This window comes from Castor canadensis, chromosome 11 (genome assembly GCF_047511655.1).
Source record: "Castor canadensis chromosome 11, mCasCan1.hap1v2, whole genome shotgun sequence".
In the NCBI taxonomy this organism is placed as follows: Eukaryota; Metazoa; Chordata; class Mammalia; order Rodentia; family Castoridae; genus Castor; species Castor canadensis.
In genome coordinates this window covers 109,879,679-109,902,982 of record NC_133396.1, presented here as the reverse complement: position 1 = coordinate 109,902,982, position 23,304 = coordinate 109,879,679, and the positions used below count along the sequence as shown (strand labels likewise).

Here is a 23,304-nt window from a genome sequence, read left to right as displayed (position 1 = left end):
AGCCGAGCGCACAGCTCCCCACTGGACTGCCGAGGCACTGCACCGCCGAGGGACGCGGGATGGGACCTCGGCAGCCCCCGAGCAGCACCGCCCCTGGGAGACTGCTCACGGGAAAATCTCGTGGACATCCTCGAGGACCTGGTCCCCGGGCTGGGCAAGCTGGACTCGCGCGTAGCCTAGGTGCACCAGCCATTGCGGGACCCGAACGAGGCAGAGCCCCCAAGTTCCCCTACCAACACCCTTCCCCAATCTCTTATGCTCGGCCCCAAATGGAATAAGGATAGGTTTCTTTACCCATTGCTAGGGAGATAAGCAATGAGTGGAGAGATGAGGCGAGAGGAATAGGGGTTGGAAGAGGGGTGAAGAAATTTTCTTATTCTCTTAGAAACACCTAGTAACCTGAAGTCCTTCGATTGGGGAAGAAAGGGACAAGTCCCCACCCCATTGTGTTCTACAGTGAATATTTTTAAACCATAAATCTACATAAGAGGACAATTAGTAGCTCGTTCATTGCACCCCAACACGAGGATGCTGGAAGGGATCAGAAAGAATGGTGCAGACCAATAAGCCTATGGAGACGCTTTAAGCCTCCCTCCCTCCCTAAAGTGTTCTGAACCTATCATTTGAATTAGCCGAGTCAGGCACGGAGGGGGCGGGGAGTCCTTCCGCCCATCTTAGGAGGGGCTGCATTGCAGGGGGAGACTGAGCAGCAGACTGTTATTGAAGAGAGAGGTGTGGAGACAAAGCCGTCAAAACTCCGATAGCTTCCTTTTTTTCCAGTCCAAAGCCGACCCCGGAGCCCCTGAGGCATTCCCTCCATCTCTGGAACACGCTAGTAGTTCACTGATAACAGGTAAACTAAACTGGGGGGTAGAAGGGGGTGGGGGCCGCAAAGCAGCTTCCTAAGGTTACATTGAAGACCCCAAGTAAGACTGCGGTGGGAACAGTTAAAGAGAAGGGGGCGCTATTAACAATGGGTAGTTATTTGTTCCCCGATTTAATAGCTCTTGACTAAGATCTCCATCCATGCCTTGTTATCATGTACCTAGGCCTTAATTTCTAAAAATTTACATGTAGTGATTTCTAGGCACTTACCTCCTAATTTCAAGTATCCGTTTTCCTGTAATTTTTTTGTCCTGTGTATTTAGTATCTTCAACCTATGTTATCTATATCTTCCTTTTCAAGCTATAATTTGTCTCACAAGTTATTTGATGAATCTTTACTCCTATAATCTCTCTTGCCTCTACCCCCCTATATTTCATCCCCCCCCCTCCGTTTTGTTTGTCTCTGTAGGAAGGAATTTGGGCGTTGGAGGTGGGACATAGGTAATATTGAGAGTAATCCTGACCTTTCTTTTTAATAGTATCCTTCTACCCATCTCAAATTTTTGCTCCAAAGAGGCAGGTTCAGGTAGCAAAGAAAGGGACCTGATCCTATACCGAAATTAGTACAGCCCATTGGAGCTATTGATGGGGGGTGTATTCTTATTTGCAGCTAAGTAGAATAAGTGGGGAAAGATCAGGGCTAACAGGAAAATCCAAGCTCAGAGTGAGGCACATATGAGGATGGTAGAGAGCTTCTATTCCCCTCCACCACCATCCTCTCATCCTTTCCAACTCCCAATGGTGGCAGCATGACACAGCAACACCCTGTTGACTAGGCCTTGGATACCCACAGAGGGTCTGGACAAAGGATATTTGGGTGTGTCTATGTGGCTCAGAGAGAATATCTTTTTAATCTGTACATTTATAGTCAGATATCTAAGAATAGACAGTGAAATTTAGAAATTACATTTGCCTAAAATATCTGAGTAATTTAAAATGAAGGATAGTGGGAAGCATTTATTGAGCATAAATATGGTACAAGACACTGTTCAAACCCTGCAAGATAAATAATGGAAAGCTAGATGAGATGATGTATGGGTGGAGAGCTTTGGGGGAGGCGAAAGACGTTAGCTGAAAAGGAACCTTTTATAAAATTTGGGCGTCTTGGGAAATAAATCTGTATTATATTAAAAATATTATTAATGTCTTTACATTGTTAAATACCCTTTGGTATTTTAGGTTCAATTTTCTGTGTAACCTTACATTTACATTATGTTACTAATTTTAATGCCACATATGCTTGTATGTCTAGAATGCATTTGATACTCTCTGTACATGTCTCTGGGCCAATGACATAGCTGGAGATTTTAGGCTTCTTTTCTAGTTCACAAAATTTTCCTTTAGCTGTTTTTTGTTTTTGTTTTATGTAGCCAAGACTGTTCTTGAACTCATCATCCTTCTGCCTCAGTGTCCCAAGTGCTGGAATCACAAGTGTGTACCATCACACCCAGCTCTTAGCTTTTCAAATTGCAAGATAGCAGTGCCAGACAACTCAGGGACTGTTCAGGCAATTACTGAAGTTATGAGAAAAGGAGTCTGTTTGTCAAAGAGCTTTTCCCCTTTTCTCAAATTCTAGCTTAGCCTCTACTGCTTTTGGCACTTTCACTGTTCATATCAGAATCACGGAATAGTCAAAAGAGTATTCTAACCCTCAGAATATCTGTTCTTCAAGAAACAGATTCTTAGTTAGGCACTGGCTCACACCGGTAATTCTAGCTACTTGGGTAATTCTAACTGAGATCAAGAGGATCACAGTTCAAGGCCAGCCTAGGCAAACAGTTCGTGAGACTCCATAACCAGAGCAAATGGACTGGAGGTGTGGCTCAAGTGGATCACCTGCTTTTCAAGTACGAAGTCCTGAGTTCAAACCTCATCCCACAATAAATAAATAATAAATACTAGGCTAGGATGTGGCCCAGTGGTAGAGTGCTTGCCTAGCACGCTTGAGGCACTGGGTTCGATCCCCAGTACTCTAAGAACTAAATTCTTGGGATCGTAGCTTGATGGTATAGTGCTTGACCTAGCACACAGGAAGCCCCAGGTTTGATCCCCAGCATTTTGCCACCCCCAAAATATTAAGAATTATGTTTTTTTCGGTACTGGAGATGGAACTCAGAGCCTCACACTTGTAGGCAAGCATCCTACCACTTGAGCCATGCCCTCGGTCCAAGAACTGAAATACTTTGATTTGATTTTTGTTTTGGCAATACTGGATTTTGAATTCAGAGCCTTGAGCTTGACAGACAGGCATTCTACCACTTCAGCCATGCCCCTAGTCTTTTTTTGCATTAAATATTTTTCAGATAGTCTTGTGGCTTTTTGCCCCATGCTGGCCTGAACTGATATCCTTCTAGCTATGCCTCCTGTGTAGCAGGGATCACAAGCACACACCACCACACCTGGATTATTGAGTTGGGGTCTCACTAACTTTTTGCTTCAGCTGGCCTCAAACATCAATCCTCCTGATCTCCACCTCCCAAGCAGCTAGGATTACAAGCATGTACCACCATATCTAGCCATGATTCTGCTTTGTTTTTTTTTTTAACAGCCTATTATGTGCCTAGCATTATACTGAAGTTATTTTGAGACTTACAGAGACTTACAAGGGAGGGGATATAAAAGAAGCCAGCTAGGTAGGGAAAAAAAGGGTAATTTAGTAAACAATTCCAATACATACAGTCAGTAATAATATTGACTCCTAAGGCTTGCTGCTTACAATCTTTATAGTCCCTGACCTAAGCAGGGATTGGTTGGCTAATAGGTGCAGCCATTTTTTTCTAGCTCTTTCTGTAAATTACTGTGTAGATGATCAGAGGTGAGTATCATAGGATGATGACCTCACCTGTCCAATGTACTCCTCCGACCAGCATCACCTTCCAAGAAGCTTGTCTGTTGAGTAATGCTTAGTGCCCAGGGTTTATTTTGGAGTTTGAATCTAGCAACAAAAACCCAATTCAAATATTCAGATTTGTTTGTTTGTTTGTTTAGAGACAGTGTCTTACTGTGTAGTCCAGGTTAGCCTGAAACTTGCTATGTAACCCAGTGTGGCCTCAAACTTGAAATCTTCCTGCCTCAGCCTGAGTGGGATTACAGGCATACACCACTATGCCCAACTCAACAATTCAGAAATTGCTCTTTTGTTTTGTTTTTGAGACAGGGTCTCACCATGTGGCACAGACTGGGCAGAAGCTCACTATGTAGCCCAGGCTGGCCTCAAGCTCACAATCCTCCTTCCTCAGTCTGAGTGCTGGGCTTACAAATTGTGAACCACCACACATGACAGCTAGGCTGTTTTTGATATCAAAAGCAAATTCTAGAGCTGGGCATGGTGGTACATTTCTGTAATCCCAGCACTTGGGAGGCTGAGACAGGAGGATCACAAGATCAAAGCCTGAGCTACATAGTGAGTTTGAGGCAAGACCCTGTCTCAAAACAAAACAAAACCCTAACCTACCCACCCACCACTCCTAAAACCCAACACTCTTGCAGATCATTATGTTCTAGATTAAGGGTTTCTTTTTCTACTTTAGTAGAGACATTTCACCTTATATGGGAGCATTTTGGAACCTACTTAAGGCCACTATTTAGGAGTCACAGGCCTGGTGAGAACTGATGGAGTGTGCTGGAGAAAAGCCTTTTGAAACTTAGTGTTCTATTTTTGGAGGCAGTGGAATGTTCTACTTCTTTGGAAACATTTCAACTAAAGCTTCTTGCCCCTTCCCTTGGCCAGTAAGTAACAAGGTAGACTCTAGGGAGCTATAATAGTCACATAACATCAGAGGGGACCTGGGTAGAATGAACAGGGAAGGTGATATTGTACTATTCTCTAAAACATGGGAAAATATCTCATTTTGTTAAGATACTTTCTCCTTGCAATCTAAACTTTAGTTCCTCAGCTGGAATTTCCAATCTATTTGCTCTCCTTATTATTAGGTATACTCTAGCAGTAGGATCAGAGAAAAAAGGTCCCGTTACAGAATAGGAAAATTCTTCTAGCACCTGGGTTTTGCTCTGAAGTAGAGGTAGGCTAGAGAGAAATAAATTAGACTTATCTGTGGAGTAGTACATGAGAGTAGCAACATTTTCATGGTATTAAATAGTGAGGGAAAATGAATCAGTAGCCTTGAATGTCTTTGTATGCAAAGTCTAGCACCTGTGGTACTCAGAAAGTACTGTTTTTTACCTTTAGGGAACCTTCCACCTGTTGGAGTTAAGACCATCCCTATACAAAATACACATATGGTGATATGTAACACCAAAGGGGAAAACACTGGAGGAAATAGGGTAGATGGAGATGACTAAATTAAGTGGTCCTGGAAGAGGTGTTTATAGTAAGATTTAGAAAGCAAGAAGGAAAACAGAAAGCAGAATGTCATGGAAGGTTTTAGAAGTATCATCACCTATTAAACCAAAAGTAGGGCCAGGTACAGTAGCCCATGACTGTAATCCTAGCTACTGGAGAGGCTGAGATAGGGAGGATCTCAGTTCAAGGCCCACTCTGGACAAATAGTTCAAGAGACCCCATCTCCAAAAATAAGCAGAGCAAAATGAGCTAGAGGCATGGCTCAAGTAGTAGAGCTTTTTAAGTTTTAAGTCCTGAGTTCAAACCTCAGTCCCACAAAAAACAAAACAACAACAACAAAATAAACCCCCAAAGACAGGAAGAAGTTATATGTTTAGGGCTGGGGATGTGGTTCAGTGACAGTGGTAGAGCAAGGCCCTGAGTTTGAGTCCCAGCACCAAAAAAAAAAAAAAAAAAAGAGTATTTGTAAATATCATAGAAGTTGGATGAGGGAATATTTCTCTAGGGACTTGACTAAAGTCTTGAAACCTGGAAAATATTTTAAGGTAGAGAATGTAAGGAGTTAAGCAATGCAGGAATGAACTATGCAATGCAGAGGCTGTACTATGGCTAGGAACAGTGGAGTCAGATTTTGGAAGACCTTAAAAATCAGACCCGAGATAAACTTGACGCAATAGGCAGTAAATAAATCATTCCAAGATGGAGAGAAATTAGGGAATGGTAGAAAATGGTAATAGAGGAAGAGTTCCTGAAGATTGTGTAGGGAATTTGTATTATTTACAGAGACAAATGGGGATGTGGAGTTTAAGCAAGGAAAGGCCATCCCTTTCACATTAAGACTGACATGTGGTTTCTTTCTATAAAGCCATGAGGGACCCTGTGAGTAGCCAGTACAGCTCCTTTCTTTTCTGGAGGATGCCCATCCCAGAACTGGATCTGTCAGAGCTGGAAGACCTGGGTCTGTCAGATACATCCACCTACAAGATCAAGGACAGCAGCGCTGGCAAAATGACCGGGCAAGCAACTGGACCAGAGCAGGAGAAAAACCCTGAAGGTGATACCCTCCTCGAGTACAGCACCTTCAACTTCTGGAGAGCTCCCATTGCCAGCATCCATTCCTATGAATTGGACTTGCTCTAAGGCCAAGACCTGTCTGTCTCCCACCACCTGACCCTCATTATCTCCCCTTTCAAGCCCTTTATCCTTTTCCCATGTTAATCTCTTCCCTCTATTGTGTTGGTGGTGCTGATGAATCTGCCAGTTGTGTTTATTTATTTATTCCATTTCTTTCAAAAGTCTTCAAACCACACAGTAATGGATCACATTATGTAACGGTGACCCTCCACTCCTGACATTATTAACCTCAGAAAACAGGCATGAGAGAGTAGTATAGTAGTGAAATAAGGAACATTGATTTTTGTATTCTATTTTAATTCAGCTTCAAAGATTACCCAAACGTTCCTAATTTCCTGCTCCAGGCAAGTAAACATCTCCTCCAGGGTGAAAATCTTGGAAGTCTTTAAGATGATTTGCTACAAAACAGTAAGATTTCTAAAAGACTAAAGTCATAAGACTTGCTTTTTTGATCCTTCTCCTTCTTGTAATATATTATTTTTCCCAGAAAATTTGGGGATAGCTTAATAATAAAAGGAGGAAATAGATCAAATTGAAAATGGGAGAAAGCACTGAAACATTTCAGAAATACCTAAGCTGTTTCTCAGAGTGTACCTTTGGAGCAAGGCGCTAGTGGCTCACCCCTGTAATCTTAGCTACTCAGGAGGCAGAGATGGGGACGATCATGGTTCGGAACCAGCCCGGGAAAATAGTTTGGGAGACCATATCTTGAGAAAACACATCACGAAAATGGGCTGGTGGAGTGGCTCAAGGTCTAAGTCCTGAGTTTGAGCCCTGTACCTCAAAAAAAAATTATACCTCTGGCCTACTTACTTTACAATTTTTCTCATAACTGTGAGTTGAAAATGCTAGCTGAGGAAAATTATGTTTTATGAAGGAATATTACTATTGGGATAATTTGTAGTTTTGATTCAATCATGCAACCAGGCAGAGGGTTTGTTCATTAGTATTTTAGTACTGCCCAGCTGCATTTGAAATATATAATTACTGTTCCCATGGCCTCAGGCACGGTTCTTCAGCTACCTTAAGACTATGAAATGAACAATAACATTCATACCCTATACCTTGTCCCTACTCCTTCCAAAATTATTGCTGCTGATTAGTGCTGCCATTTATTCATTTATGTAATAAAGACGTTAAGTCCCAAGACTGGATTCTAGTTTTCTCTTCACAGGGAAGCCGTACAGATGTCAGAAATTACTCATGCTTTCACATTCAGCTTATACACTATCCTTCTAATATTCCAACTTTGAGGGAAAATGATTTGAATAGCATGTATACACTCAATGGTGCACTTCAGGTTGAACAGATCGGTAACAAAGGGTGAAATCAACTTAAAATTAGGCAGTTAGCAAGAAAGCGGCAGCCAACCGCTCTTAGGTTGCCCACTACCTACCAACACGTTTCAGGTGGTAATTTTCCTAGATGCCTAAGATAAACTAATTCGCCCAAATATGTTAATGTGCTTCTTTGTAACTCACCTCATTCTAAAAAAGCTATTTGAAACTAACTTATCAACAGTTTGTGTTCCTACTATATGACACAGCCAGTCAATATAAGAGGATGTAAATAGGAATGAGACAAGATTGTGACTCAAACGTTAAAAAAAAAAAAAAAGCATGGATAGTTTTGGACAGTATGCTGTAAATAGTTTGAAGATGATATCAACAGACAAGTTTGGAAGAGGGGAAGACAAATACGCCCCGAAAGGCCGACCATCAACACCACCATCAACAACCAAAGTCCAAATCTAATAATAATAATAATAAAAGTGGAGCTAGGAATGGTAAGTGATGTGTCCTTTTCTATTAGTGATTGTTAAGCGCTTTCCAGACTTCTCATGGTCCTTGAAGTCATGGAAATTGGTGGGTGGAGACGGGGACCAACCGTTTTGTAAATGAAGTGACTGAAAGGACTTGAAACTCACGCGCCATCTCTTCCAGGTCCCCTAAAAGGGTCGACAGCTACTGGTCGCACGCTTCACTGACAGCTTGCCTTTGGGTCTTTACACCGAGGCTGTAACTGGAAATGTGTCCATCAGGCCCGACTCACGCGCAAAGCTAGGCATGTTCCGAACGGTTTCTTCCGAGGTTGGGACAAGGAAGGAAGGTTTTCCTGCCAACCTCACGGTGGAACACCCAGAGGACGAGCGGAGAGATAGAATGCAAACACGAGGACCACGAATAAGCTCAATGCTCAGAGGTCCGCGGGTTATTGGCGCCAAAACAACCATCAGAGTCCGTCCCCTACCGGAACTATACGACACGTAAGACGCGTAACCGATAATCCTCCGCCGTACTAAATAGCCCCTCCCGGGATGTGTCCAATACACACTTTTCCAGCTAAAGATGCCCTCAATAGATAGGACATGAGCCTCGGAGTACACTGTCTCCCCGTTCGAAGGGAAATGTGCATTCTCTAATCAATCTCCCACTACAGGTTCCTCCGCCAACGACCTACTCACTGCGTCTTCACTTCCGGGTCCGCCATTTTGTTGCCTCCATTTCTCCACGAGGGGGGGTAAAGGCCCCCAAAATATGCATATATATGAAAAGGCCAAAAAGTAACCGTCATTGACAGGGAGTCTTAACTAGAGAAAGAAACGAGACCAAACTGGCGGGCTCGGTGGAAGCGAAGCCGGCAGCGTCCCGGACGAGGAGGTGAGGGGGAAGAGATGCGTGGACTCTGGGGGGCGTCACGGATGGAGTGGAAGGTGTCGGGACAAATACCGCTTCCCAGCCCAGCCTAGGGGTGCGGACCGACTGGCACCCCCTAGCCGGAGCGGGGGAAAGGGGACAGGGAGGAAGGGGATGCTGTGGAGAGGAAGGGGAGGGGACTAAGAGGAGGTGAAGAAGGGGGTGGGTGTAAGACCTGGGGCTGGGGAGCTGGACCGAGGGAAGCAGAGGCCACAGAGGTGACCACTAGGGGGCGGCGCGGAGCAAGGGTTGAGGGTTGCCGAGGCTCAGCTTTTGCCTCCTTGCCCCAAATTGGCTCCCCTCTTTCGGAAAGAGAACACGGAACGTTGGTGTAAAGAAGTGGAGGATGTATAACAGAGGAGGAACCGAGGATTCTGCTTCTCAGACTCCAGTAATAACCTAACGATTGAGTGAGCTCAGTGATCGGAGCAGGAGCAGTAATGGCCCCACCTCCAGTGCTTGCACAGTTGCTTGTACAGCTGGCTGAGCACAAAAAAAAAAAAAAAAAAATCGTTAGACCATGGATTCTTCCATTGTTGTTTTCCTTCCCGTTAGTCTTCTACTACTCACTAATTTCCTTGGGCCATCATTCCTCTCCTCTTTCCCATAAAGGCTTTTCTCTAGTGTCTGTCTGCCTCTTTCTCGGCATCCATTGGAAAGGACATTCTATGGCGTCTCTTCAGCAATTTAACATTTTGACCATCTGGGACCATATCTTCACGGTACCTTTTTTTTCCTTTTTCTTTTTACAGTACTGGGATTCGAACTAAGTGCCTACACCTTGAGCCACTCCACCCAGCCCCTTTCTATGAAGGGTTTTTCGAGATAGGGTCTCGCAGAACTTTTTGCCCCGGCTGGCTTTGAACCAAGGTCCTCCTAATCTCTGCCTCCTGAGTAGCTAGGATTACAGGCGTGAGCAACAGACCCCCAGTTTACCACATTCTTTTTTTAAACGAATTTAAAAACCTCTGTCATACATGCTTTGATAAGATGGAGGAGAGAACTATCTCACCCAAATTGTTGTATCAATAAAAGTAATTACTCTTTGATAAGAGTGCTTTATTATTAAGAGCTCAAACACTTCCACAGTCATTAAAATACAACTGTTGAAAGTTCTTGTATTTTTATTAGGAGGAGGGAATGAGTGCTCTGTTATTTTATTCATCTTCAAAATCCTAGGAGGCAGGGCTGGGAGGTAGCTCGGCTGCGGTAGAACACTTGCTTACCTTTCCTGAGGCCCTGAGATTCAATCCCCAGCACCTAGGGAAGCAAAGAAAAATCCTTGGAAGCAGTTAGACCAGGTTTAGTTTTCTCACTTAAAATGTAATAAAAGTGGGTGTAAATCCAGGAAGTGAAAAATGTTTTCCTTTTGTTGTTAATAATCAGATCAAAATTGTTTAGATTGTTCTTTTGATCTACATCTCTTGTCCGGTGGGTTCTGTCAGTATTGATCCAGGTACTGGGCGAATGACAAAGGAATCACCCAAAAAACTGTTTGTTTGTTTTATTTAATGGTACTGAGGTTTTGGATTCAAGGTTTTGCAGGTGCTCTTCCACATCCCCCAGCCCTTTTTGGTTTGCTTATCTTTGAGATAGGGTCTCTCCTGTTTTTGCCCTGGTCCACCTGCACCATGATCCTCCTACTTAGGCGTCTTAATGCTGGGAAAAATGCCCAGCATTTTTGTTGAAATGGGGTCTCACAAACCTTTTGCCTGGGCTGGCCTTACATCTGGGTTCTCATGATCTCCACCTCCTGAAAAGTTGCTGTTATTTTTTTTTAATAGCTATTATTTAAAAAATTCATTGTACTTTCACTTAGCTAGGTACTTCAGGTTAAATCGAGAGTAATAGGACAGGAGGAGATAAGAGCCTTAAAGAACACATTTTTAGGACACATTTTTATGCCAGGGTGATGGATATAACACCGTGATAACAATCTAACTCCATAGTTTAACTATATCTCTTTATAGTAAGAAGTAAAGCTCTTTGTAGCTTATTTAAAGAATGAGATGACAGGACACATGACTGTAGGTGCTGAAGCACTCAGGAGGCTGAGGCAGGAGGATGGAGAGTTGGTGGCTAGCCTGGGCTGCTAGCAAGACCCAGTCTCAAATCTCCCCCCTGCCAAAAATAAATAAATAAATAAAAGAATGTGACGACATATTTGGGTCATTTGCCATGTAGTGGTACTGATACTTGACTTATAAATATGATTTTAAAAAAGTGATAAGATACATATGAAGGCAGACTGCAGTGCTGAAGATGCCTTGTACATGCTAGGCAAATGCTCTACCACTGACCTTTGCATCCCTAGCCCTTGGTTTTTAGAGATAGTCTCACTATGTAGCTCAGGCTCACTTTGAACTCACTATGTAACTCTGGCCAACCCTGAACTTGCTATCCTCTTGCATCAGTGTCTTAAATGTTGGGATTATAGATGTGTACCTCTACCACCATGGCTGACTGAAAGGAGTATTTGAATAGTTTCTTTTTTCCCCTTTGCTTTCAGACACTTGGTTTTCCTTTTTTTTTTAAATTTATTTATTTATTTTAGGGGACTGGGGTTTGAACTCATTGCTTCACAATTGCAGAGCAGGTGCACACAAAGTGGACATTCTACCTTTTGAGCCATACACCCCAGTCCATTTTGTTCTGGTTATTTTGGAGATGGGGTCTCAAGAACTATTTTACCAGGCTAGCCTTAAATCTCCATCCTCCTGATCTTAGCCTCTTGAGTACCTAAGTTTACAAGTGTGAGCCACCACACCCAACTGGTTTTTACTTTAAATGTGTCTTAGAAGGGACCTTCACATTGCTATCACCCCAGCTAGCCCTTATGCTAATATTTTTGAGACAGTGTCTCACTAAGTAGTCCAAGTTGGCCTCAACTCTCAATCCTTCTGCCTCAACCTCCTGGGTCCTGGGATTACAGGCATCCACAACCATATTCAGCTGCATTGTTTAAATGCTTTGCTTATTTAAATATCAAATTGACCTTACATGGAATGTGGTATGTGTACAGAGTACAGACTTAGATGCTCAGGTTTGGGATCTCAAGTCACTTAATTGCTCTGGGTCTTAGCTCCATCTTGGTTTCAGAGGATTCAGTCCAATGTGGTAAAGAGGGCATGGCAGAGTAGAGCATTGTACATCATGTTGGAAAGGAAGCAGGGAGAGCCTTCTTTTTCTTTTTTTTTGAGAGAGAGAAGGTCTTGCTGTGTAGCCTGAGTTAGCCTCTAACTCTTGGTCCCTCTGTCTGTCTCCCAAGTGCTAGAATTACATGCTTGTCCCACCACAACCAGATCTTTAATTGCTTTAATAGTTTTTTCAGACAATTGTACGTATTTGATGCTGTACCAAAACTTGACAAGTTGTCATTTTTTTGTGATGCTGGGGATCACACAAAGGGCCTCATACAAGCATTCTACCACTGAGCTAAATCCGCTGCATCCCTGATAGAATTTTTTTAAAACTTAGTTGCAATGAGAAATCTGAAACCATATCAATGAAATCTTGTACCTCTGTAACTTAAAACCCACTGATCTGTTTTTCACTTGAAATTTTTTACTTGTGAGTGATTTTATAACATCAAGCATTGGTCATTATGAAGATCATCAAATACTGATCTAGTTAATTATACAGTACCAAAAATCACATTAATACCACCACTACTATCAGAATTTTTTTTTTTTGGGGTGGGACCGGGGTTTGAACTGGTTGCTTCCTGCTTGCAGAGCAGGTGCTCACAAAGCAGATGTTCTACCTTTTGAGCCACACACCTCGAGTCCATTTTTTTCTGGTTATTTTGGAGATGGGTGGTCTCTTGAACTCTTTGCCTAGGCTGGCTTTGAACCATGACCCTCCAGATATCAGCCTCCAAAGGAGCTAGAGTTACAAGTGTGAGCCACCAGAGCCTCACCAGAAAAGTCTTTAGTAGTAAGCTGTTAAGTTCATGATGATCGATTCATACTTTCCAAAATTCTTTTATATATTTATTTTTTTCAATAGTGGGGTTACTCAGGGTGTACTTTCTAGGCAGGTGCTCTACCACTCAAGCCAAACCTCCAGCCCTTTTTTTTTTTTGCTCTAGTTATTTTTCAGGTAAGGTCTTGCATTTTTGCCCAGTTGGCCTTAAAGTACAGTCCTCCTACCTATAGCCTCCTGCATGAAGCTGGAATGACAGGCACGAACCACCACACCTAACTTGTGGGTTAAGATAGGATCTTGCTTATTTTTTGCCCAGGGTGACAGGGGCAATCCTCCCAATCTCAGCTTCCTGAGTAGCTGGGATTATAGGCATGAGCCATTGTGCTCATTTTTTGTTTTGGTTTGGTTTTTGAGACTGAGGGTCAATATATGGCCCAGGCTAGCCTCAAACTCTCGAGCCTCCTGACTCAGCTTTCTGCATGCTAAGATTATCAGTGTGCCAGCATGCTTGGCTCTGTTTATCATTCTTTCATATAAAAATGGTGTTTTATGATAAAAGTAGTTACTTTAGTTTGCAACTTAATGTACAATCCTATTTCTCAAGAAGTTCATTGTTTTTCAGTATGTAACAAGAGTGCTTTATGTACATTTTCCATTCTATCATATGGAAATTGTAAACACATAATAAAATCAGTAATTTTTACTGCTGCATCAGGGATTTTTTTTTTTTGGTGGTACTGAGGTTTGAACTCAGGACGTCAAGACCTCATGCATGCTAGGCAGGCACTCTACTACTCCAGCCACTCCTCCAGCTCTTTTTTGGTTGGTATTTTTGAGATAGGTCTCTCGAACTATTTGCCTGAGTTGGCATCAAATCACAATCCTCCTGATCTCTGCCTCCTGAATAGCTAGGATTACAGGCATGAACCACTGGCACCCTGGCTTTTTTCCCCTGAAAGTACACTGGTAATGAAAAATACAATAATTTTTTTCACAATTTGATTTCTGCTAAGGCACCAGCAGTTATAACCCACCCTTGCATTTGCACCATCAGTGGTGCAAATTTACTGGTGGTGTGGCCAGCAGTAAAAAGCTTCATGCTTGTAAAGCATGAAGCCTAAGTTCAAACCCTAGCCCCACCAAAAAAAAAAATCTAAGCCAGGCATGGTGGTGGGCACCTGTCATCCCAGCTATGCACAAACTTGAAAAATAACTAACACAAAAAGGGCTAGAGGTTTGACTCAAGTGGTAGAGTACTTGCCATAGCAAGTCCAAGGCTATGAGTTCTAATCCCCAGTACTACAAAAAAAAAAAAGTTTTGACCTCATGGATTCTGAAAAGTTGTTAGTTGGCCCATAAACCACATTTTTGAGCTGCTGGCCTAAGCAGATCAGTATTTGACCAGTAAGAGTTTGCTTTCTATAAACTTTGAACATTATTATGTCTTTACATCATAATCAGATTTTTAAAAAGGATTAACTGATTCAATTTAATTTAGAAGCTTTGGTATATCATATTCCATTTTGACATTCAAAGACTATAATCCAGCCAGGCACCCATGGCTCAATGCCTATAATCCTAGCTACTTAGGAGGCAGAGATCAGGAGGATCATGGTTCAAAGCCAGCCCAGGAAAATTGTTCATGAGATACTATCTCAAAAAAACCCTTCATAAAAAAAGGCTTGTGGAGTGGCTAAAGGTGCAGGCCCTGAGTTCAAACCCCACTACTGCAAAAAAAAAAAAAAAAGGCTATAATCTTCTAGAAAGAGTACTTAATGGACTAGAGGAGGTGTAGCTCAGTGATAGAGCATTTGCTTAGTAGGTAATAGTTCTCTCTAACTCTTTCCCCAGGCTGGCCTCAAACCTTGATCCTCCAGATCTCAGCCTCCCAAGTAGCTAGGATTACAGGCATAACCCACCAGCCTGTGAGGGTGCATATTTAGTTACTTTGTACTGTATTCCTTAAAATAATATTTACTGTTGATTATTTCAAGTAGATGAAATGCTATTTTATTGACTCTATACACTAGGAAGGTTGCACTACATTGCACATATTTCCGAAGTATTTTTCTGCAGATTGAAAGTGAGTGAACTATTGTTTAGGGCCTGAAACTTTCCCCAGATTTCTGAGATTGTGTTAGATAAGGTAAAAAGGAAGGGGTTACCAGATAGTCTACTTGAGAAGTATTATATATGTTCAAGCATAAGACGTCTTCTAAAAACGTTTTACAGGCAGCTTTCCTTGTGTTTGAGTTTTAGCAACCTGAAAACTTTTGTTCCTATGCATAAAGATGTCTTTGGTGGACTTGGGGAAGAGGTTACTAGAAGCAGCAAGAAAAGGCCAAGAAGATGAAGTAAGAACATTGATGGCAAACGGTGCCCCATTCACCACAGACTGGGTAAGCTTAGCAGAAATGTCTTAATTATTTCCAAAGCTGCCTTTACCAGCCTTTTTCTACTTTTTTTGTTTTCCATAGTACTGGGGTTTGAACTCAGGGCAGGTGCTCTGTCACTTGAGCCACTCCACCAGCCCTTTTTTACATTGGGTATTTTCTTTTTTTTATTTTTTTTTTTCATTTTTCTTTTATTATTCATATGTGCATACAAGGCTTGGTTCATTTCTCCCCCCTTGCATTGGGTATTTTCCATATAGGGTCTCATGAACTGTTTGCCTGGGCTGGCTTCAAACCTTGATCTTCCTGATCTCTCTGCCTCAACCCATCAATGTTTTTCTTAAAGGCTAAACAGACATTGATTTTTCTTCATTCTCTTTCTATCTCACTCTTCCTATAAGAGTTTTACATTCTTTGTCTCACCTGAATATGTGATTTTTCCCATTTTGTTTTCCAAATATAGGTGGTAATTGGAAGGTATTAGATACTTGCAACTTTCTATAATGTTTTAGAGTATTTCCTAAAGGTTTAATTCTCTCTGGCATGTACTTGGGTTATAAGCTTCTGTAATTAACTATAAATTAAACAAAATCAGTATAATAAAAGTACATTTCTAAATGAATAAGCTTGTTTCACTTTCTCTAATACATCCTCGTTCATAAGGAAAATTCTAGCTATTTTGTTTCCTTTACCACTCTTAGAAATATCAAAGAGGAGTTAGGACGGTGGTACACAATGAAATTTCAGCACTCAGGAAGTAGAAGCAGGATTATGAGTTCAAGGCCAGCCTAGGCTACATAGGCCCTGTCTTTAAAAACTGAAAAAAAGACTGGAGATGTGGCTCAAACAGTAGAATGCCTGCTTGCAAACAAAAGCCCTGAGTTCAAAACCCAGCCCCATAAACAAACAAACAAACAAACAAAAATAAGATGTAATTTAATGAGCCTGGACAACCAAACCTGGAGGCCAGAAAGTTTCAGAAAATATAGGTCCAAGTTATAGTATGGGCTTTCTTAAAGGCCAGGAGTGATGGCACATGACTGTAATCCCAGCTACTCTGTGGTGATGGGAGGATGGAGGTTCAAGGCCAGCCTGGGAAAAAGTTAGACCCCTATCTCAACAAATAAGCAGGTAGTGTTATATACCTGTAATCCCAGCTACATGGGAGGTGTAGGTAGGGGGACTGCTGTCTGAGCCAGCCCTCATCAAAAAGCATGAGACTCTGGCTGGGCGCTGGTGGCTCACGCCTGTAGTCTTAGCAACTCAGGAGGCAGACATCAAGAGGATCACAGTTTGAAGGCAGCCTGGGCAAACAGTTCATGAGACCCTATCTCGAAAAAACCCATCACAAAAAAAGTGGCTTGAGTGGCTCAAGGTGCAGGACCTGAGTTCAAGCCCCAGTCCTACAAAAAATAATAATAATAAATGTAGGCTTTCTTAGCATTCACAGATTTTTAACCATTGACTAATAGTAATGATTTTTGTGAACTCTGTTTTGGGGGTGATTAATTCATAACTTCAGAGGCAAACAGGTTCTTAGCACTTTACAAAAAGACAAAACCAATACGAAAAGCAAAGAATAAACTAGGTTAAAATAAAAAGCATAATACAAAGAAAGGAATAGATTTCTGTCTAGAGTGGATTGTTGTCAGCACACCATTTCTAAATTTTTGTTCCCTCTTAATCTCTTTTTGCTGGGCTTTTCTGTGGCAACAAATCTCTTGCTTATGTGTATCTATCCAGCAATGATCTAGGACTCTGAACACAGTAAATATTCAAGGAGTATTATTTTCCCACAGCTTGGAACATCGCCCCTCCACCTTGCAGCCCAGTATGGTCATTATTCCACAGCAGAAGTGCTCCTTCGAGCAGGCGTTAGCAGGGATGCCAGGACCAAAGTGGACAGAACTCCTTTACATATGGCTGCAGCTGATGGACATGCACACATCGTGGAACTGCTTGTTAGGGTAAAGCAAGAAGAGTGATGGGGCTATGTTGTAAAAAAGATATCCACCTCCCCATTTTCTTAAATAGTGGTAGGACAGTGGGCTGGGAAAGAGTAAGTGTTAGATGGTTTACAGAATTGAGTTGCATCTCTTTGAAGAGCTATCATGGTTATGAAAAGTTTGTTTTCTAATTTTTTTAAGGCTATACAGATTTTATTGATTTTTCTTCATTCCTTTCTTGCAGGTGTTCTCTGTGCTTATGCCTGTTTTTTCAGGCACTCAGCTCTCTGCTAATAAATGCAACAAAAATCTGTTCTTTCCCCTTCCTCTCCCATCTGGTATAATTTCCCAGTTATGTCCTTAGAAGACCCACTCATTGAAAGCATAATGTCTGTCAGCACTCAGGAGAATTTGAGAATGTTTTTCCCTTTAATATTCCTTAAACATGATCTAAATTTAAGTATGTGTGATCTCTGTGGAAATCCTCTGTAATTGGTAATGGGATCTTGTACCTGTGCTACTGTAACCAATGTCTGTTGAAAAGTTGCTTTTCTATAATAGAATGGTGCAGATGTGAATGCCAAGGACATGCTGAAGATGACAGCTTTACATTGGGCTACAGAGCACCACCATCGAGATGTTGTAGAGCTACTTATCAAATACGGAGCTGATGTCCATGCTTTCAGCAAATTTGATAAATCTCCCTTTGACATAGCCCTGGAGAAAAACAATGCTGAGATTTTGGTCATCCTCCAGGTACTTTTTTTGTTTATTTATTTTTGCTTGTTTTGTTTTGGTACTTCCTAGAATATACCTCAACTTAAGTTAAAGATTTTTTTTGTGTCAGGTGTTAATGGCTCACTTCTGTAATCCTAGTTGCCTGGAAGGTAGAAATCAGGAATATCATGGTTCAAGGCCAGCCCAAGGAAAAAGCAAGACCCTAACTCAAAAATACCCAATATAAAAAAAGGACTTAAGAGGTAGAGCACCTGCCTAGCAAACATGGGACCCTGAGTTCAAACCCCAGTGCCACCAAAAACAAAAAGATGATTCTGTCCACTAATTTCTTTTTTTTTTTTAATTTTTATTTTATTCATATGTGCTGTCCACTAATTTCTTAAAAAGCACTTCTGGGCTGCAGGCATGGCTCAAGAACCCTAAATGCAAACCTAATACCACCAAAAATAAACAAATAATTAAATAAATAAAAATTAATGAAAGCTATCACTTGTATCTTAGGGAACAATAGGATAGTAGATACAGAAATTAATAGGATATAGCCTTGCCCTTGGAGTGTTCACATCATGTTCACATCATGTTAAAAGTAAAGACAAGGTGCTGGGTGTGGTGACTCATGCTTATAATCACAGCTAGCAGAAGCCAGAGATCAAGGCCAGCCCAGGCAAAAGGTTATCCAGGCATAGTGGCTCATGCCTATGGTTCCAGCTACTCAGAAGTCCATGAGTAAGAGGATCACAGTCCAGGCAGCCCATGTAAGCAATAACCTAAAGCAAAAAGGGCTAGAGTACAAGTGCTCTGCTACTTGTACTGTAGGCACAAGTAGCAGAGCACTTGCCTAGTATGTGCAAGGCCCTGAGTTTAAACCCCACTACATCCAAACAGGAAAAGTAAAGATGGGAAATAAAACATTACTATTGCTATATTATTAATAGAGATCTAGCAAGTATTATGGGAGCACAGTGGAGTATTAATGATGCTTAAAGGAAGGATTAAAGTATATCTAGAATTTGAACTAGAAGAAGTAAGTGGGAAAATTATGTTCTAAGCTACAAAAGGAGCAAATCAAATACATTAGAAGTGTGAAAGAACATGGAATGTTCAGGAAAGATAATTATGTGACTAGAGAATGGGCAAAGGAAGTGGAGTTTGGGCATAGCAAATGAAAGTTAAGCTGGGTATGCAAAGCTGGTCTTGAACTTGGGATTTTCCTGTCTCAGCCTCCCAAGTGCTGGGATTATAGACATATAATCCCATACCCCCCACACACACTTCAATAGAAGCTTTTAAATAGAGGATTGGCAAGATTATATTTGTTCTTTAAAAATGATTGTTTGGAGTATGGCACACAGATTGAAGAGAGAAGACAATGCTAAATAACCATATGGTGACTTTCATTAGGCCAGGCAAGCACCAGTAAGAGCTTCAACCAAGGAAGTGATGGTGGAGGATAGAAAAAAGGGCAGATTGAAGAAGGAATGTAACAGTATCTAAAAAATGAATAATCTGTTTCAATTGAAGTTCTTAGTTGAGGGATAATTGCATATGAAAAACAGCCATTTCTGCTGCATTTTCAGTTTTGTTTTTCCTGACAGATGGTTTCCCAAAGGCTGGTTATTCTTTTCAACTTTCAATTATTGTTTAGAGCCCTTTATATCTGGACTTTTTTAATAGTGATCATGTCTGTAGAAAACTTCTGAAAGTAAAATTAACTAAATAAAATAAAGATAAGCATCTTTTTATCAAAACTGAGCAAATATCCCTGGAAACAAAAGTGAAGCATCTGGAACTAGACCGTAAAATCTGGCACTCATTTATTTGCTCATTATATATTCTCTTAGGAACTTCCTCAGTGGCAGAATGGAACAAGTAGTTGGACAAAACTCCAGAGAATATTTTTCTCTGCAGGGATCTCCTTCTAGCACATTGACTTGTAGATAGTTGATCATAGACTATTAACACTGTAAATTACTTTTTAGGCTATTCAGACCAATACTCTCATTTTTCAAGTTAAAAACAAAACAAAACAAGATCCAGAGAGGCTAAGTGAATTATCTAAAAGTGTTTGCAAATAATATGCCTTTGCTTTACTTAAATAGAAACAAGCTTGGGAAAGCAACCTAACACCTCTGTTGCTCTGATTTGAAAAAAATAATAGTCTTAATGAGAACTCTGCACTCTCTGGAACATTGTGTGTCAGAACTAGTTCACCTTGATAGATCATTGGAGGAGGATGGGTAATGCCGTCAGTAACTGTATAACTAAAGCTAATGAGTGTTCTTCTGCCTTGCTTGGTAGGAAGCAATGCAGAGTCAGGTGAATGCTCATCCAGAGAGAGCCAATCCTGTGACTAACCCTGTGACTATGGCTGCTCCGTTCATCTTCACCTCGGGAGAGGTTGTTAACCTCGCTAGCCTTGTTTCTTCAACCAACACCAAAACAACCTCAGGTAATGTTCTGATGACGTGGCATTTAGTTTAAACTTAAAAATGAACAAAATCCCAAATTTTCCTAGAGATGAATGAATAATCCTGTGTGATAACCCATTCCTCTATTAAAAATATTTTCCCCAGACAGTGCTGGGATTAAAGGTCAGAGGTAGAGCACTTACCTAGTATATGTGAGGCCTTGGGTTCAATCCTTAGCACTGAAAAAAAATCAATCAAAAAATTTAAAATAGCTTTCTTCTTTTTTTTTTTTTTTTTTTTTGGTGGGCCTGGGGCTTGAACTCGGGGCTTCCCATTGCAAAGCAGACATTCTACTGCTTCAGCCGTGATTCCAGTCCATTTTGCTCTGGTCATTTTGACTATTTTTTAAAAAAATTATTTATTTGACAATATTGGGGCTTGAATTCAGGGCCTCCTGCTTGCTAGGCAGGCATTCTACCACTTGAGCCACCCCACCAGGTGCTCTGGTTATTTGGAGATGGGGTCTTGAATACTATTTACCTGGGCTAGCTCTGAACCACAGTTCTCCCAGTTTCACCCTTCCAAGTAGCTAGAATTTACAGGCATGAGCCATTGGCACCTAGCCTATAATATCTTTTTTTAAATTTTCTTTTATTGTTTTATTATTCATATATGCATACAAGGCTTAGGTCATTTCTATAATATCTTTTAAAGCTTAATTTAATAAGAATAGCTTATTCTTTCTGGAGAAAGGGAAGATCATTCATAAGGATTATACATAAATACTTAAAACTGATTTAGAGATTTATCTATTGAAAGGCTATGCCTACTGGGTATTGGGGGGGGGAGAGGGAGGGGACGGAGTGGGTGGTAAGGGAGGGGGTGGGGGCAGGGGGGAGAAATGAACCAAGCCTTGTATGCACATATGAATAATAAAAGAAAAATAAATAAATAAATAAAAATGTGAAAAAAAAAAAAAAAAAGAAAGGCTATGTCTAACCCCAAAATGAAGATATAAGGGTGCTTCAGTGTGGTACTGCCAAGGGAAATAGTTAAAACATTCTTAATCTAAAGCAGTAACAAAGCAAAATTTAAAAAGTGACTGATAAAAAAGAGGTATGTATGATTATCTGAATAAAGTACACTTGCTTTTTTTTTTTTTTTTTTTGGTAGTACTCGGGTTTGAATTCAGGGCCTCAGCCTTGCTAGGCAGGCACTATCCCACTTGAGCCACACTACCAGCCCTTTTATGTGTTGGATATTTTGGAGATAGGCTCTCTTGAACTATTTGCCTGGGCTGACTTTGAACCTCAATCTTCCTGATATCTGCCTCCTCAGTAGTAGGATTATAGGCGTGAGCCACCAGCACCTGGCTTGACTTGTTCTTGTTTTGTTTTGTGGATTGGGGTTTGAATTCGGGGCCTACACCTTGAGCCACTCCACCAGCCCTTTTTTGTGAAGGATTTTTTTAAGATTGGGTCTCTCAAAATACTACGCCTGGCTGGCTTTGAACCACAAATGTCCTGATCGCTGCCTCCTGGGTACCTAGGATTACAGGCGTGAGCTACCAGCACCTGGCTTTGATTTGTTCTTGAGAGCAAATGTTTTCTAAAAAAAAGAGAAAAGTACATGGTGTTGATCTTTTGAGACCTGTTTAGTTTTTGCTGTGTATGTGCATGTGGGGGGTAATTGGGGTTTGAACTCAGGGCCTTGTATTTGCTAGGCAGGGGCTGTATCACTTGAATCACTCTGCCAGCCCCTTTTTGTCTTGTATTTTCTAGATAAGGTCTCAAGAACTTTTTGCCTGGGCTGGTTTCAAACTGAGATCCTCCTATCTATGCCTCCTGAGTAATTAGGATTATGAGTGTGAGCCGAGCCGTTGGTGCCAGGCTTGAGACCTGTATAGTTTTTTTGTTGTTGTTTGTTTTGTGGGTTTTTTTTTTTTTTTTTAGATTTTTGAGCCAGAGTCTCACTATCTATCTATCTATCTCAGTCTGGCCTTAAACTCAAGATCCTACTGCTTCTTCCTCCCTAGTACTGGGATTACAAGTGCACACAACCACACATGGCCAGACACCTGCTTGCTTTAAACAAAAAAATGTTCATCTAAAGAGGAGCAAATGAGTTTATTTTCAGCATCTCATTTTTCATATATTTGTTTCAAGATGGAGGAGCTTATATCATTAAATAAGTTTTCCAATTATTGGTTTCATTTTCTGCTTCTGACCTTCATTTAAAAACAAATAACTAGGGCTGGTGGAGTGCCTGCATAGCAAGCTCCAGGCCCTGATTTCAAACACAATACCACCAAAACCAAACCAAAACAAAAAAACAACAGCCCCTGGGCACCGCTGGGTCATTCCTGTAATCCTAGCTACTCAGGAGGCAGAGATCAGAAGATTGAGGTTCGAAGCCAGCCCAGGCAAATAGTTCCTCAAGACCCTATCTCAAAAAACCCTTCACAAAAATAGGGCTGGTGGAATGGCTCAAGGTACACCTTGTACTGTGGTACAAGCCCTCAGTACCACAAAAAAAAAAAAAATAAATAACCAACTGTAATCCTAGCTACTTGGGAGGCTGGGTAAATAGTTCAAAAAACCCCATCTCCAAAATAACCAGAGCAAAATGGCCTAGAGGTATGGCTCAAGTGGTAGAGTGCCTGTAAGTGTGAAGCTCTAAGTTCAAACTCCGTACCATCAAAACAAAAAAATAAAGAGAACTCATCTTTTTTTTTTTTTCCTCTTTCTTTTTTTTTTTTCAGTACTGGAGTTTGAACTCAGGGCCTTAAGCTTGCTAGGCAGATACTCTACCACTTGAGCCTTCTTGAATGAGGTATTACTATTATTGAAAGGCAGTGTGGTAAAACAGAAGCAT

The 23,304-nt window shown here is 41.2% G+C and overlaps 2 protein-coding genes across 12 annotated transcripts in view; both read left to right on the top strand.

Moving 5' to 3' along the window:
- Positions 1–42: 42 nt before the first annotated feature.
- Mllt11 (MLLT11 transcription factor 7 cofactor) lies at positions 43–7,469 on the top strand. Of its 3 annotated transcripts, none has more exons than XM_074048164.1 (3): positions 43–180; positions 781–853; positions 6,054–7,469. In XM_074048164.1, the coding sequence occupies exon 3, from the start codon at positions 6,056–6,058 to the stop codon at positions 6,326–6,328; it is 273 nt and encodes a 90-aa protein (XP_073904265.1). In that variant the 5' UTR covers positions 43–180; positions 781–853; positions 6,054–6,055; the 3' UTR covers positions 6,329–7,469. The 3 variants fall into 3 exon arrangements, with proteins under 3 accessions (XP_073904265.1, XP_020011420.1, XP_073904264.1); XM_020155831.2 differs by having other exon boundaries at positions 46–180; positions 696–853; XM_074048163.1 differs by lacking the exon at positions 43–180 and having other exon boundaries at positions 231–853.
- A 140-nt stretch (positions 7,470–7,609) lies between these two features.
- The window catches only part of Gabpb2 (GA binding protein transcription factor subunit beta 2), a 34,739-nt gene continuing 19,044 nt past the window's right edge, over positions 7,610–23,304 (top strand). For 3 of the 9 annotated variants that reach the window (XM_074048158.1, XM_020155825.2, XM_020155830.2), the window contains exons 1-6: positions 7,610–8,982; positions 9,631–9,740; positions 15,237–15,344; positions 17,138–17,305; positions 17,846–18,040; positions 20,321–20,471. In XM_074048158.1, the coding sequence (XP_073904259.1) occupies positions 9,687–9,740; positions 15,237–15,344; positions 17,138–17,305; positions 17,846–18,040; positions 20,321–20,471 (676 nt within the window). In that variant the 5' untranslated portion in view covers positions 7,610–8,982; positions 9,631–9,686. Of the gene's footprint in view, positions 8,983–9,630; positions 9,741–15,198; positions 15,345–17,137; positions 17,306–17,845; positions 18,041–20,320; positions 20,472–23,304 lie in introns of those variants that run through there. The other 6 variants (XM_074048155.1, XM_074048153.1, XM_074048154.1 and 3 more) reach the window with 6 other exon arrangements.

What these genes read in the sequence shown, in the direction of transcription:
- Mllt11 (XM_074048164.1), top strand. Translation starts at nt 6,056, where the DNA reads ATGAGGGACCCTGTGAGTAGCCAGTACAGCTCCTTTCTTTTCTGGAGG.